We start from the raw sequence: 13,808 nt of genomic DNA, 5'->3' as shown, positions 1-13,808 counted from the left end.
GCCTGCGTACCCCCTCCTTCCCACTCGTGGGCAGCTCGCATCTCTGGGAGGTCCGGAAGATGCGACTGCTCAGCGTGCCACTATCCACCGGAAGTCTCGATGGCCTAGGGCTTTTCAACATCACTACTGATTCCACACTACAGGAATTAGATAAGAGCATAAAGGCTTCTCGAGCTCTGGGAGTCTCATCCTCTGCAAGACAACAATAACATCCCCGCACCTGGTCGAGGTCCTGGCAGAGGCGTACCCCAAGTCGTCAGTCTCTGGACACACAATGGAGACCACGTACATCTTCGGGAGGCCAAAAATCCACCTTCCAAAACCAAGATTTGGATCCGGGCAACAATCTTCCTGCACCAAGCAGACCAAACCCTCCAAACAGGGTTTTTGACTTCCCTATCACCAAGTCAGCTCAAACCCGTCTGTCACCCTTCCTTCATACTTGGTGTTACATCACCTCGGACAAATGGGTGCTGTCCATCTTGACCCGAGGCTACCAAATCCAGTTCCACCAGAACCCCATTACTCCTGTCGTTGTCTCCACGCCCCCTTTCCCACCTCTCCTGGAGGAGGTGTCTGTCCTTCTGCAGAAGGGAGCCATCGAGCATGTACCAACACACCTCCAAGGGACGGGATTTTATTCCCGATACTTCACAGTTCCGAAGCGGGATGGAGGTGTTCGACCCATATTAGATCTAAGGGAGCTGAACTGTTTTGTGACCTACTACCACTTCTGCATGGTGTCCTTACAACAGATCATGCTGCTTCTTCGGAGACACATCTGGATGGCCACCGTCGACCTCCAAGACGTGTACTTCCACCTCACCATCCACCCCTCACACCGCCAATACCTACGCTTCGCGATTGGTTGACAGCATTACCAGTATGCAGCCCTACCAGTATGCAGCCCTACCATTCGGCCTCTCCAGCGCCCCAAGAGTCTTCACAAAGACTATGATTGTGGTTGCGGCTTTCCTCTGTCTCCGGGGTATCTCCATCTACCCCTATATCGGCGATTGGCTTCTGGTAGTGCCTTCCAAGATCTCGAACATCACAGAGACTCTGGCACTTTTGGAGAATCTGGGCCTACAGGTCAATCGACAAAAGTCTCAATTGCGTCCGGTCCAGAGGATAAAGTACATCGGCGCTATACTGGATTCCAAAACATGCATGGCTTACCTGCCTCACGACAGGGCGGCAGAAATCATTTCTTTAGCCACTGTTGTCCGTACCCAGCCTTCTGTCACTGCCTTCCAAATTCAGAGGCTGCTCGGCCTTATGGCTGCAACTATGTCGGTTCTCGTCTTTGCCAGACTGAAAATGCGACCTTTACAGCTCTGGTTTATTCACAAGTACGACCTGACGAAAAACGCACACACCGTCCTCCTATCCCCTCTTCCCAACATATGAGACTCTTTACTTTGGTGGACTGTCCCTTCCAATCTCCTCCAGGGAGCACCCTTCCATCCTCCATCACCCCAAATCACCCTGACCACAGATGCTTCCCTGTCAGGCTGGGATGCACACATGATGGGTCTCTGTGTCGGAGGCAAGTGGGATACCCACGTGCAAGGTTGGCACATAAACTTCCTGGAACTGCTGGCAATACAGTTCGCTGTCACGAGTTTCCTACCAATGGTCGAGGGGAAATATGTTACGGTCCTCACGGACAACACCACTGCACTCAGTTATATCAACAAACAAGGAGGCACGGTCTCCCTACGTCTCTACAACCTTGCCATCCAGTTATGGGACCTTTGCATCGCCCATGATGTCTTCTTGATAGCCACGCACATCCCAGGACACATGAATGTGCAGGCAGACCATCTAAGCCAAGCAGGGCTCAGTCTCCATGAATGGGAAATGAACCCAACCTACCTGTTACCACTCTTCCGCAGGTGGGGAGCTCCCCAAGTCGACGTTTTCGCCACCAGAGAGAACAAAGTGTTCTCTGTTCTGCAGCCGAGGAGGCAGAGACCCACAATCTCTGGGAGACGGTCTCATCTACCCGTCTCTTCTCTACCTCTTACCTCTGCTTCCCCTACTCCTGAGAGTAGTACGCAAGATCATCAGCGACGGAGTGGACTGTATCTTGATAACCCCGTGGTGGCCAAGACAGCCGTGGTTCTCGACCATCCTAGACCTGTCGGCAGGAGTATACCACCAATTCCCTCCGGCACAGGACCTCCTTTTCCTGTCCAACTCCCCTCTCCTGTACCATGACGTAACACGTATGAAACTGATGGCGTGGAGAATAACGTCAACAACTTTTCCACATGCGTAGCAAATGTTCTGCTAAACGCCAGAAAGCCTACTACGCGGAAATCCTACCATTACAAATGGCAAAGATTTTGCCACTACTTGGGTGACAATGCCCCTCAAGCTGCCTCCGCAGGCTCCCACTTATCGTTACGAGTTTCTTTGGCCGACCTTTCAGCCTACCATGTTCAAGTTGACGGATGCACACTGTTTTCCCATCCGCTTTCAAAACTTTTTAAAAAGGTTTATTGCATCTCTACCCTCCTGTCAAAAATCCTGTCGTTCCCTGGGACCTTCCTCTAGTTCTTCGCCAGCTCACGAGGAAACCCTTTGAGCCACTCGCAAATTGAAATATGAAATGTCTGTCGTGGAAGACGGCCTTTCTGGTTGCTGTCACCTCTGCAAGGCGGCTTTCAGGCATGACACACCATACTTGTCGTTTTTGCCAGACGGCGTCCGCCTCGTACCTGACATCTCATTCCTGCCAAAGGTAGTGTCAGAATTCCACCTCCCAGATTTCTTCCTGGCTCCGACATCCTCAGAGGACAGACTGTTACACACCTTGGATGTGAAGCGTGCGCTCCTGTTCTACCTGAACAGAACCTGCCCAACAAGACGTGACTCCCAACTATTCGTCTTGTACGCACCATCAAGGCTGGGGACTCGCATCATGGCTCAGCGCCTCTCAAGGTGGATTGCGGGTCTCATCTGCCTCTGTTACCTGATCGCCAAACAGCCATTGCCCGGCCCTATCAGGGCCCATTCAACCCGAGCTGTTGCTACTTCCACTGCCTTCCTCCAGGGAGTGCCTCTGATGGACATTTGCAAAACCACTACACCTTTATCAGGCACTACACCCTAGACGTCCACAAAAACTCTAATACCAACATGGGTCGCATTTATTTATTTATTTATTTTTATTTATACCCCGCCCTCCCCGCACGCGGGCTCAGGGCGGCTTACAATATACGGGTGTAATACACCGTCGTTCAACAGTAAAGGCACACAGTGCAGTAAAAACACAATAAAACATTTTAAAACAGTTAAATACAGATTAATTACAGTGGGCAATGCCCAAGGATCCCGCGTGACTGACCCCCTCTACCCCTATTGCGCATACCCTTGAGTCACAAAGGGAGGATGCTGTGGCCCCAGTATTCATTGGCCAATCGGCCACATCCAGCGGTGCTGCTGTATAGGCCCGTTGGTGGTAATAGTGGCGGCAGTGGCTCCTATTTGTGGCGGCAGGGCCCTGATCTCCTCCGGGAGCTTGTTCCACCAGATAGGAGCAGCCACCAAGAAGGACCTGGCCCTTGTGGCCGCAAGCCTGGCCTCTTTGGGGCCCGGGGTCGCAAGGCGATGTTGAGACCCCGACCGAAGTGCTCTTTGGGACCTATATGGGGAAAGGCGGTCCCTCAGGTATGCCGGACCCTGGCCATGTAGGGCTTTAAAGGTAAGCACCAGCACTGTGAATTGAAGTGGATCCGGAATGCTATAGGCAGCCAGTGCAGCGCTTTCAGCACAGGCTGGATGTGGTCCCACTCCGAGACACCAGCAACCAGCCTGGCCGCCGCATTCTGCACTAGCTGCAGCCTCGGAATCTGCGACAAAGGCAGCCCCATGTAGAGAGCGTTGCAGTAGTCTAGCCTCGAGGTGACTGTTGCGTGGACCGTCGCATTCTGTCTTCGGCTACGCAGTAAAGGACCTGCCAGCACCCTCCTCCAGGTAGGCCACTGCTCGCTAATCTCCCATGGGTGTGAAGCACAGATAGGGTTGCCAGATCTTTTTTAGCTGGCGGCGGGGGGCTCCTGCCCGGCGTCTTGAGTGCGTGCACACGCGCTTTGCGCGTGCACGCCACCCAGATGTGGCGTCATGACGTCACATCCGGGCGGCGTGCGCACAGGGGTGGGGTTTCCCCCGGGGCCCGATTTCACGGGGGTGGAAATCGGGCCTCCAAAGTGGGGGGAAATCCGCCCCCCAGGGGGACTTGGCAACCCTAAGCACAGAGACCACATCGAAGATAAACAGGTTGCTGACCTGTAACTGGTGATCTCGAGTGGTCATCTGTGCATTCACACCACCCACCCTCCTTCCCCGCTGCTGTCAGCTTCTACATTTTCCATAGGGGTTGATTTGCGGCGGTTTGAAGGAACTGGCGGGATGTCTGCGCCCTCCCCTCTGGGCGTGCGCGGTGGGGTTCCTGCGCATGCCCAAGGTCTGTGTGCAAAAATCCGTTAAAGAGCTTGCTACAATGCCGATGCGCACTGAATCCCATGGGTGTGAATGCAGAGATGACCACTCGAAGATCACCAGTTACAGGTAAGCAACCTGGGCTTTTTTGTTTGTGGGGTGACTGTATTATTTTATTTCTCTGTTCTGCTCTTTACATGAAGCTTTAGATGGAAACTGCTTTAGAAACCACAAGTTGTTAGGCAGGCCGGGGCTGAGGCACAATCATTTAAAATAAATACACCAACCCTGAGGGAGGACCAGCAGAAACACCTCACCCCAGAACACACACACCCCCCCCAAGAGAAGGGGGTTGTTTTGGATGGCGAAATCGTCAGCTCCGTCGCCAAAAAACGGAGTGTACATATGCGTGTGGTATACTTTAGTTCTGAACAAGAGCCCTAAGGCCTTCCCGTCTCTCTAGGGGACAAGTTACTACGGCAACGGGACTGGGCAGGAAAGTCCCGGTTTGAGGCCTAGGAGGAAGCTGCCTCCGAGGAATAGGCACCAGGTTTACTTTCCTCATTACGATAGCTGAATCACTGCAACGTCCCGCTTTCCCAAGGGCTACCCACCTGAATCTTACCCAAGGGTAAACACGAACTCTATGAAATTCGCACTACACTTTTGGTTCTGAATTGACGGCGCATAGATACGCTTCTGCCCCGCACGTGGCGCTATTCAAACGGCAACCGGAAGCGCCGTCTCCATATTAAAAAACGTTCGTATTTCCCCCCTCTTCCGGGGGGGGGGGAAGAGATATCCGGACAGCAACACCGTCTCCGGTCACGTATTATGAGAGGCGGGGCTCTGGTCCGTTTCCGGCGGAAACGATAAAGCTAGCGGAAGCCTAGAGTGGAACGCTAGCAGACGCAGCAAAAGGATTGAGGGGGAAGTTTTTAGAGGGGGGACCTATCTCCGGTGTGTGGAGAAGGCGGGAATGGCGGAGTCAACGAATGAAGATTTGGAATCTCTGCCCCGCGGGGGCTTTCGGTGTCGCCTCTGTCACGTGACAGTAGCCAATAGTGAGTGGAGTCAGAGGTCAAGGGGTGGGGTTTACGGGGGGGAGGCTTGCTGCGCTAATTACTTTTATTTGTGGGATGCTTGATTTATTAAGAAGAAGAAGAGCTCGCGTGGAAGTCGCAGCTAAGAGCTCTAGTGAATGTAGGAGATGGCTGTGGTTACTCAGTAGGAAAGGCACTTTGTACATTCTCAGAGGCACTCTCGTTATTCTGGCTTTTCCTAGGCTGAGCCCCGCTCGAATTTAGGTTCCATGCATTGTGATTACAGTATGATTGCAATTTCCAACAAACGGGAACTCCGTAGCGCCTAAGAGACTTTACAAGTGTTTATATTACCATTAAGCATTTGTAAAGGAAAACCACGGCCTTCAGTTTTCAAGACCTGATAGGACGTTTTGGAGGGCATTAATTTATAGTGTCGTCGTAAACCGGAATTGACTTAGCGCACAACACAAGCTTTCAGAAACCAGACTTGCGTCGAATTTCCGCCAGTGTTTTCACAGATGAAAATAGGCAAGCATTTGTGGTATCACTAGTCACATGCCGTTTGTTCAGGGCCTACCACCATTGTGCATTGCTAAAGGCTTCTGCTCTGCCTCTGTCTGCTGCAATAGCAGCAATGAAAATGTACCTCAGCAGGGTGTGAAATGGCAGGTTCTCTGCTTCCTGGCGCCTCAGTGTTCATGTTGACGCCTTTACAGGGATTCACGCAAGAGACAAGACACATTTAGTCACCTGTTCAGAGAGAACCCCAAGTTGCCTTGCGGGAACAGATGAACCAGTGGAAGAATGGCCATGCCAATAATTCACACATAACTTCACAAAGGCAAAAATAGTGACTTAGCATCGATGGGGACCAACAATAAAGACAGAGACCATGGCTGCGGTCACACGGAGCATAAGCCACGCTACAGAGACAGAAGAGAGGCGGAGTTTCCTGGCGCGATCACATGGCAACATCTGGCAAGTGTAGAGCTCCCGTCGCTAACCCGTGCCTAAACGCCAAAACAGCGGAGTAAAAAACTAGTACCTCGGAGGTACTAGTTTCCGGAAACAGCGGGGCAAAGGGTGGGCGTCTGATCGCATTTCCGGAGGTAGTTCCGGCACCCGCCCATGTCCCCTAGCTCCACGGATGCGCCAAAGCAACCAACGGAGCATGCACAAACGTTAGTTTAATAAAAAAAACAACCCACACAACTTAAGTCGTGCAGAGAAGAGGAGAGCAGCCTGAAGAAAGCCACAAAGAGCGCACGGCTTGAGGCGAGCAACAAATAGATAGGGGGAAAGGGGACAAGGCAGCAGATACAGCGGCTGAGATGAAGCCCAGAAGAGGGGGGCGCGGTGGCAGATTAGGAAGTCTCCTTGGGGAAGGGGCGGTCAGGGCGGAGGGGGCTGAGCCATGCTGCTTTGCCCTCTTCGCGCGCCCCACCAGCCGGCTCCCCGGACTGTTGCCCTTCCAGAACTACTGCCCACCCCCTGCCTGCCTCACTGGTGGGGAAAACACCAAGCCCGACACGATGCCACACCACCCAGTCGCCAGCTGGCCCCTCCTCTCCCCAGCGCCGCTTGGCCAGCTGTCTCTGGCAGCCCCCTCCTTGCCTTCCCTCGTGCGCGGCCCCCGCTTCTTTGCCCCAAGGCCCCACTTCTGTGTGATCCGCACCTCTCCCTAACCACGGGACCTCCATGGAATCTCCACGGGACCTCCATGGGAGGTCTGATCGCCCAACCGCGCTTTAGTTTTCCCCGGGGCAAACAGGCAGGATGAAGGTTTTGATTGCATGGGGAAAGTTTTACCTTTTGCATTTTCCTGTGTTACACACACAAAATTTCTGAACCAATCCTAGATCACACAGCTATCAGGATCCTGTCTCTGATTTTAAAATAGTTTCTTAAGCACCCTTCAGCATCCTTGATTTTCATTGTTCTCTTCCTAAGCTTGTCTGTGCCAAGCTCACTACGGGCCAGATGAAAGCTACTTAACTTGGGAAATCTGTTGAGCAAACAACTAAAATAGGAAGGATCTGGTCCAGCACAGAAAAAAGCAAATACTATGCAATGCGTATTTAAACTGGACTTTAAAAGTCTGCCATAGACTTTTGCTGAGTGATCTTGTCCCATGCACTCCTTCTCAGCCTGACCTACCTCAAGGTTATGATGGTGCAGTGGAGGAGTGGAGACCAGTATTCCCCCCTCCCCCAAGCTCCCTGAAGGAAAGGTTGGATAAAAAAATGAATGAGTTTGTGTAGGAAGGAAAGACTGTCGACCACTTTTAGCCATAGCACCTGAATGGAACCTCCACGTACAGAGGTGGTATACTTCTAAATACCAGATGTTGAGGACAAATCACAGGGATAAGACTGTTGCCCTTGTCTTGTTGCTTGTGGCTTCTGGTCAGTAGCAGTCGAAAACAGAATGCTGAGCTAGATGGGCCTTTGATCTGATCCAGGAGAATTCTTATATTAAGCAGGAACACATGCCTGTTTTTCTTGGGCTGTGACTACTTTCCTTTCCAATTGCATCCCCCCCCCCCAAGTCTGCATATGGAGCAGTGGTATTGTAAAAGTGTCCTCATGCAGGTAAAATCGGATTACTTCTCTTTTATATCCTTTCCAGTTTGTTAATGTTTTCCCTGGATTGCTGTACCCAGAACTTCACAAGGCACTCCAAGTGCAGCCTTAAATGGTTTATGAAAAGGGTTTCTCTTCCTTGAATTTGAAAGGTAGGGTAGGCTATCAGTAGGAAGAGAACATTTTCAGCCTTGTGCTTCCTGTTTCCAAGTTGTCGCTGAAGAGCCTTGGTTTTATACTGCAGAACCCAGCCTGGATGATCACCTCCGGGGGAAGAAACACCAGCGTCTGGAAAGCCTCCGCTCCATTCGCCAGGCCCAAGAGCTTCGCAGTGTTTTTGTCAGTGGCTTCCACAAAGGGACGCCAGCCTCAGAGCTGAGTGACTACTTCCAAGCCTATGGGGAGGTCATCAATGTGGTGATGGACAAGGATAAGGTGAACTGACATATGCCATTTGATACACCATAGTTTTAGGAGACAGGGAGGAGAAGGCATAATAGGACTGGAAGCCTGCCATATTCCCAGAGATTAGGGTGAGCTGAATGCTACTGAGGCTGAATTTTCCATTGTGATGGTCCAGGAACAACAGTTACTCCCCTTGGTCAAGCTGAAATACACCCCCCATTTGTTTACTTCCAGATGCTACCTTTAGAGTGAAGTCCCAAGCAGAGTTATACCTTTTAAAATCCAATTAAGGTGAATAGACCCAAGTCGGATGCTGAGTAGACCTGTTTGGGATTGTGCTGTCCTTACCTACTGCAATTACACAAAGGGGATGAGGCAGATCTAACCTCCATGAAACTATCAGTGGCTACTGGCCAGGGTGACAGGGGAACCTCTACATTCAGAGGCACTGAACTTCTGAATCCAAGAGCCAGGAGGAAACATCAGGGGAAGGTCTCAGTCTGTTGGCCCTCCAGAGGAACTGGCTGACCACTGGGTGAGACAGGACACTGGACTAGATGGGCCACTGGTCTGATCCAGCAGGGCTGCTCTTATGTAAAAGCTCAGAGGCTACATAGGAGGGTGTTTTTTTAATATTAGTTGTTGAAGATTTTCACAGAATAAAAAGGCACATCAGAACATTTCCAAAGTAATCTATATAATGTTGAACTAATCTCATCCTGAAAGTAGAGTTTTAGTTTAATTTATTTGGTAGCTGACAGCCTGTGAGGAATTGCAGGGTGGGGGGGAGAACATTTTTGGAAATCTCGCCCTCCAGGAGTCATTGAAGCTAAACCCTAAACAGTTGTTTTACTGGCTCTGTCCGTCATATTGTCAAGACACAAGCCCTGCATACAACTGAGCAAATATCCCCCTGTTCTGCCCTACCCCTACATTGGCGGCAGCAGGAAGAGGTTGGGATGGTGCAGTCCAGAAGCTGATGTTTTACTTCCTTCTTTTGTGTCTTGGGCCACCAGGGTGTTTATGCCATTGTGGAGCTGCAGGACGGGGAGGTGCTGGAGAAGGTGCTGGCCCAGACCCAGCACACTCTGGGGGGTCAGAAGCTGCGTGTCAAGCCACGGGAGAAGAAAGATTTCAAATACACCCCGCCCAGGAAGCAGGGGTCTGCCAAGCGAGGGCAGCTGAGCCCCGAGAAGTTAGCAGAAGAACTGTGCCAAGCCGATGATGTGAGTGAATTCTGCTTTGTGTATTTCTGACAACCATGTGGAAGGACCAATGGGGAGGGGCCCTGCCTCAGTGGCCCAGCATCTACTTGGCATGCAGGAGGTCCCAGGTTCAATCCCTGGCATCTCCAGTTAGAACGATCTGCCAGTAGATGATGGGAAAGGCCTCTGCTGGAGGCCCTGGAGAGCCTCTGCCAGACTGAGTAGACAGTGCTGGCTTCAATAGGCCAAGGGCCTGACTCAGAATTAGGCAGCTTCATGTGTTCAACCAGTCTGAGTAAGATGGATCAATGGGAGTGCCAGCCACTGAAAACGATTTGACACAGGTGGTCTCCCCCCAACAGGTGGATGCCCAGATGGCTCTGCTGGTGCAGCTCTTTGAGTTTTCAGAGGGTGAACGGCGTCTTCGGGATTTGCTGGTCACTCTCTTCCAGGAGGTATTCTTAGAGTTTTTCCCTGGTGAGTTCTTTCCCACTCTTGAGCTCTTTCCCCCAATCCGCAGCTCTGATCTTGAACTAACTTCCTATGACTTATTCTTCTCCCTGTGTTCAGGGAGCCAGTTTGGTGTAGTGGTTAAGTGGGCGGACTCTAATCTGGGAGAACCGGGTTTGATTCCCCACTCCTCCAATTGCAGCTGCTGGATGACCTTGGGCAAGCCATAGTTCCGACAGAGCTGTTCTTGAATGAGCAGTTTCTGTCAGAGCTCTCTCAGCCCCACCTACCTCACAGGGTGTCTGTTGTGGGGAGGGGAAGGAGCTTGTAAGTCGCTCTGAGACTCCGAGTGAAGGGCGGGGTATAAATCCAATCTCTTCTTCTTCATCCATCCAGGCTCTGCCATTCTTCCTTTTGGCTCCTCGGTGAATGGCTTTGATGTCTCCGGATGTGACCTGGATTTGTTCCTAGACCTTGAGAAGACCAAAAAATTCCAAGCATCTGCCAAGAGTCCTACTGAGACCCCGGTGAGAGAGCAGGTGGGGAAGAGGGCTGGGGATACGTGGCACTGGTGGAGTTACTAACATGCCCTTTAACCATTTCTTGGGTTCCTTAGTCTGTGATCCGAAACACATTGACTTGGAAGCAAGTGCCATTCAGTCTATGGGACATAATTCCAAGGTGGTCTTCTCACAATGGGGATGTCAGTTTTCTCGTTAGACTTGGCCGCGAATTCAGTTTTTCAATCCAGTTATTAAAAACTTGAACCTACCGACATATGGGGACTCCTATACAAAGATACACTTTTTTAAAGTGTTCTTAATAACACCAAAGGAATAACTTAAGAGTGGTAACTTAAAGCACAAGGGAGGAAAGAAATGGGGAAAGGGGGGAGAGCCAGCATGCTGTAGTGGCTGGAGGGCTGGACTCAGACAATGCAGACGTGGGTTCAAATCCCCACTTCGGCATGAAGTTCACCGAAGAAGAGATTGGATTTATCCTCCGCCCTTCATTACCCAAAAGAATCTCGGAACGGCTTACAATCTCTCTTCCCCTTCCCCTCCACAGGCACCCTGTGAGGCAGGTGGGGCTGAGAGAGCTCTTTGAGAATTGCTCTTGAAAGAATAGCTCTGAAAGAACTTGTGACTGACCCAAGGTCACACCAGCAGCTGCACGTGGATGAGTTGGGAATCAAACTCAGTTCTCCCAGGTTAAAGTCCGCGCTCCCAACCACTATACCAAACTGGCTCTCAGGTGACCTTTGGTGACTTACGGATCTCTGAGGCTATCTCATGGGATGGCGGTGAGGATAAAATGGGGCAGGGACTGTTGGTTGGGTCCCACCGTTAATTCCTGTGTGCACAGGGGGAATTTTCACTCGTTATGAGGCTGCCCTTGAGAAGTATTTGGAAACTTCAGTTGGTGCAGAATGCTGCAGCCAGTGTTGACTGGAGTAATATATCATACCAGTTTCAGCCCGTCTCTAGACTGGCTCTCAGTCTGTTTCCAGGATCAATTCAGGGTGCTGTTTTTGACCTTTAAAGGCTTGAGACCAGCATACCTGAAGAACCGCCTACTCCCTTGAGAACATACCTGATCATGGGTGGCAAACCAGAAGACAGTTTTCTCGGACGTAGCAGCAAAATTCTGGAACTGCCCTGTCCCCTTCTGTTGCCATCTTCCACCAGTGTAGCGATGCCAACCTCCAGGTGGGACCCTGGGATCCCCCAGAATTACAGCTCATCTCCAGACTACAGGCATCAGTACCCCTGGAGATGGACACGTTGGAGGGCAGACTCTATGCCTTGTAACGCATAGAGATCCCTGTCCTCTCCAGGCTCCACTCCTAAATCTCCAGGAGGTTCCCAACTTACAGCTGGCAACCCCCCATAGGTGGCTAGGAGGGACCAGGCAACCCTACACCAGTGGGTGAAGGCTTTTTTTATTTCGTCTGGCATTCTCTCAGTGATCTCTGGTTCTTGTCCTCTGTTTCAATAGTTGTTTTTATGTTTTTGTATGTGTCTTTAGCTTGATTGTGATGATGGCCATAATGGTTTTTAATATGTGTTTTTGGCGTGTCTGTTTTTAACCCGTTAGCTGCCCCGATGAAGGCAGGTGGATACAAAATTTTGTAAATAAACAAATATTGAGCTAGGTGGGCTTAAAAAAGCTTAATGTCTTCCAAATGTATTCCCCACCCGCCCTTTCTCCTTCAGGCCAAGGATGGGGCCAGCCCTGAGCCGGATGCATGCTCTGAGGATTCGATCTTGAGTGACATCGACCTGGCTTCAGCCACTGTGCCTGAGGTACTCGAGCTGGTTGCCACCGTGCTGCGGAAGTGCGTCCCGGGTGTCCATCACGTCCAGGTTGTGCCAAATGCTCGTCGTCCGGTTGTCAAATTCTGCCACAAGGAGTCCGGCTTGCGTGGGGACATCTCCATCGATAACAAGTATGGTGTGTTGTGCATCGCCTTAGCAATACTGACACAGGGACTTTGTAGAAAGATAACCTGCTCTGTTTCTTCCTCATGTAGGGAGCGGGTGGACTCTCCACTTCCCTCTCACTCCTGTTTTCTAGGCCCTGCCCATTCCTGCCCCCCCCCCCATGGGAGACTGGACCTCTTATTCATTAGACTGATTTGCCAGTCCCTAGGGTTGCAGAGGGGGCCGCGGTGGCTCAGAGGTTAATACGCTGAGCTGCAGACCAGAAGGTCTGTAGCTCAGCAGTTCGAGACCCTAGAGCCACTTGATGCAGTGAGCTCCCGTCTCTGGCCCCAGCTCCTGCCAACCTAGCAGTTTGAAAGCAAGAAATTGCACAAATAGGTACCGCTTCGTTGGGCAGGTAACAGTGTTCTGTGCGCCTCAGCGATTAGTCATGCCCTTTGGACGGCGCTGGTTCGGCTTGGAAACGGAGATTAGCACCGCCCCCTAGAGTCGGATTTGACTGGCTTTTGAGCAAAGGAAACCTTTACCTTTAAGGTTGCAGAGGCTTTCTGATAGCAGCCACTCTCCCCCTGCATACAGAGACTTATACTGATGCAAAAGGCTTTGGGGGGGGAATGGAATAGCTAAACATATGGATGTGCCAGGGAAGAAACGGAAGTCTGTGTGTCGCGCTCTCTTGACTTATCACTGGGTTGTCTCCTTGACAGGCTGGCGCTCCGCAATACGCGCTTCCTGCAGCTTTGCACCGAGACAGACGAGCGGGTGAGGCCGTTGGTTTATGCCGTGCGCCACTGGGCAAAGCAACAGGCATTGGCAGGTAAAGTGGAGGAGTAAGGGCCTGGAGACCCCAGGCAGAAAATCCAAACAGTGTCCCTTGTGCACAGACTAACGTGGGGCACCCTTCACCGGGGAGGTCTCCTGCTGAGGCCCCCTCTGAAATGAATGGGAGGGGCAAAAAGGCGCAGTCATGATTTGAATGCTGAACTTTAGCTGGGCAAGTTCAGGCATATGAAGCGGCTTTAGAGTCAGACTTCTGGTCTGTGTAGTCCTGTGGCAGAGAACTCACTGAAGATGTCGACTCAGTGTGCGACTACAATAAAAAAGGCAATTGCTATACTGGGGATTATTAGGAAGGGGACTGAAAACCAATCAGCCAGCTATATAATGCCCCTGTATAAATCTATGGTGCAGCCTCATTTGGAATACTGTGTATAGTTCTGGTCAGCA

General features: G+C 51.3%; 1 protein-coding gene across 1 annotated transcript; it reads left to right on the top strand.

Moving 5' to 3' along the window:
- Nucleotides 1–5,355: 5,355 nt before the first annotated feature.
- On the top strand, nucleotides 5,356–13,398 carry LOC107123554 (speckle targeted PIP5K1A-regulated poly(A) polymerase-like; the record flags this gene model as incomplete). Its single annotated transcript, XM_015426802.1, has 7 exons — nucleotides 5,356–5,513; nucleotides 8,322–8,512; nucleotides 9,499–9,708; nucleotides 10,050–10,164; nucleotides 10,534–10,664; nucleotides 12,354–12,586; nucleotides 13,289–13,398. Coding segments are annotated over exons 1-7 (1,075 nt in total), but the record flags the coding sequence as incomplete, so codon positions are not given.
- Nucleotides 13,399–13,808: the final 410 nt, after the last annotated feature.

This window comes from Gekko japonicus, unplaced genomic scaffold, assembly GCF_001447785.1.
Source record: "Gekko japonicus isolate JY-2015 unplaced genomic scaffold, Gekko_japonicus_V1.1 scaffold7492, whole genome shotgun sequence".
Lineage (NCBI taxonomy): Eukaryota > Metazoa > Chordata > Lepidosauria > Squamata > Gekkonidae > Gekko > Gekko japonicus.
This window is presented reverse-complemented; position numbering and strand designations above follow the sequence as displayed.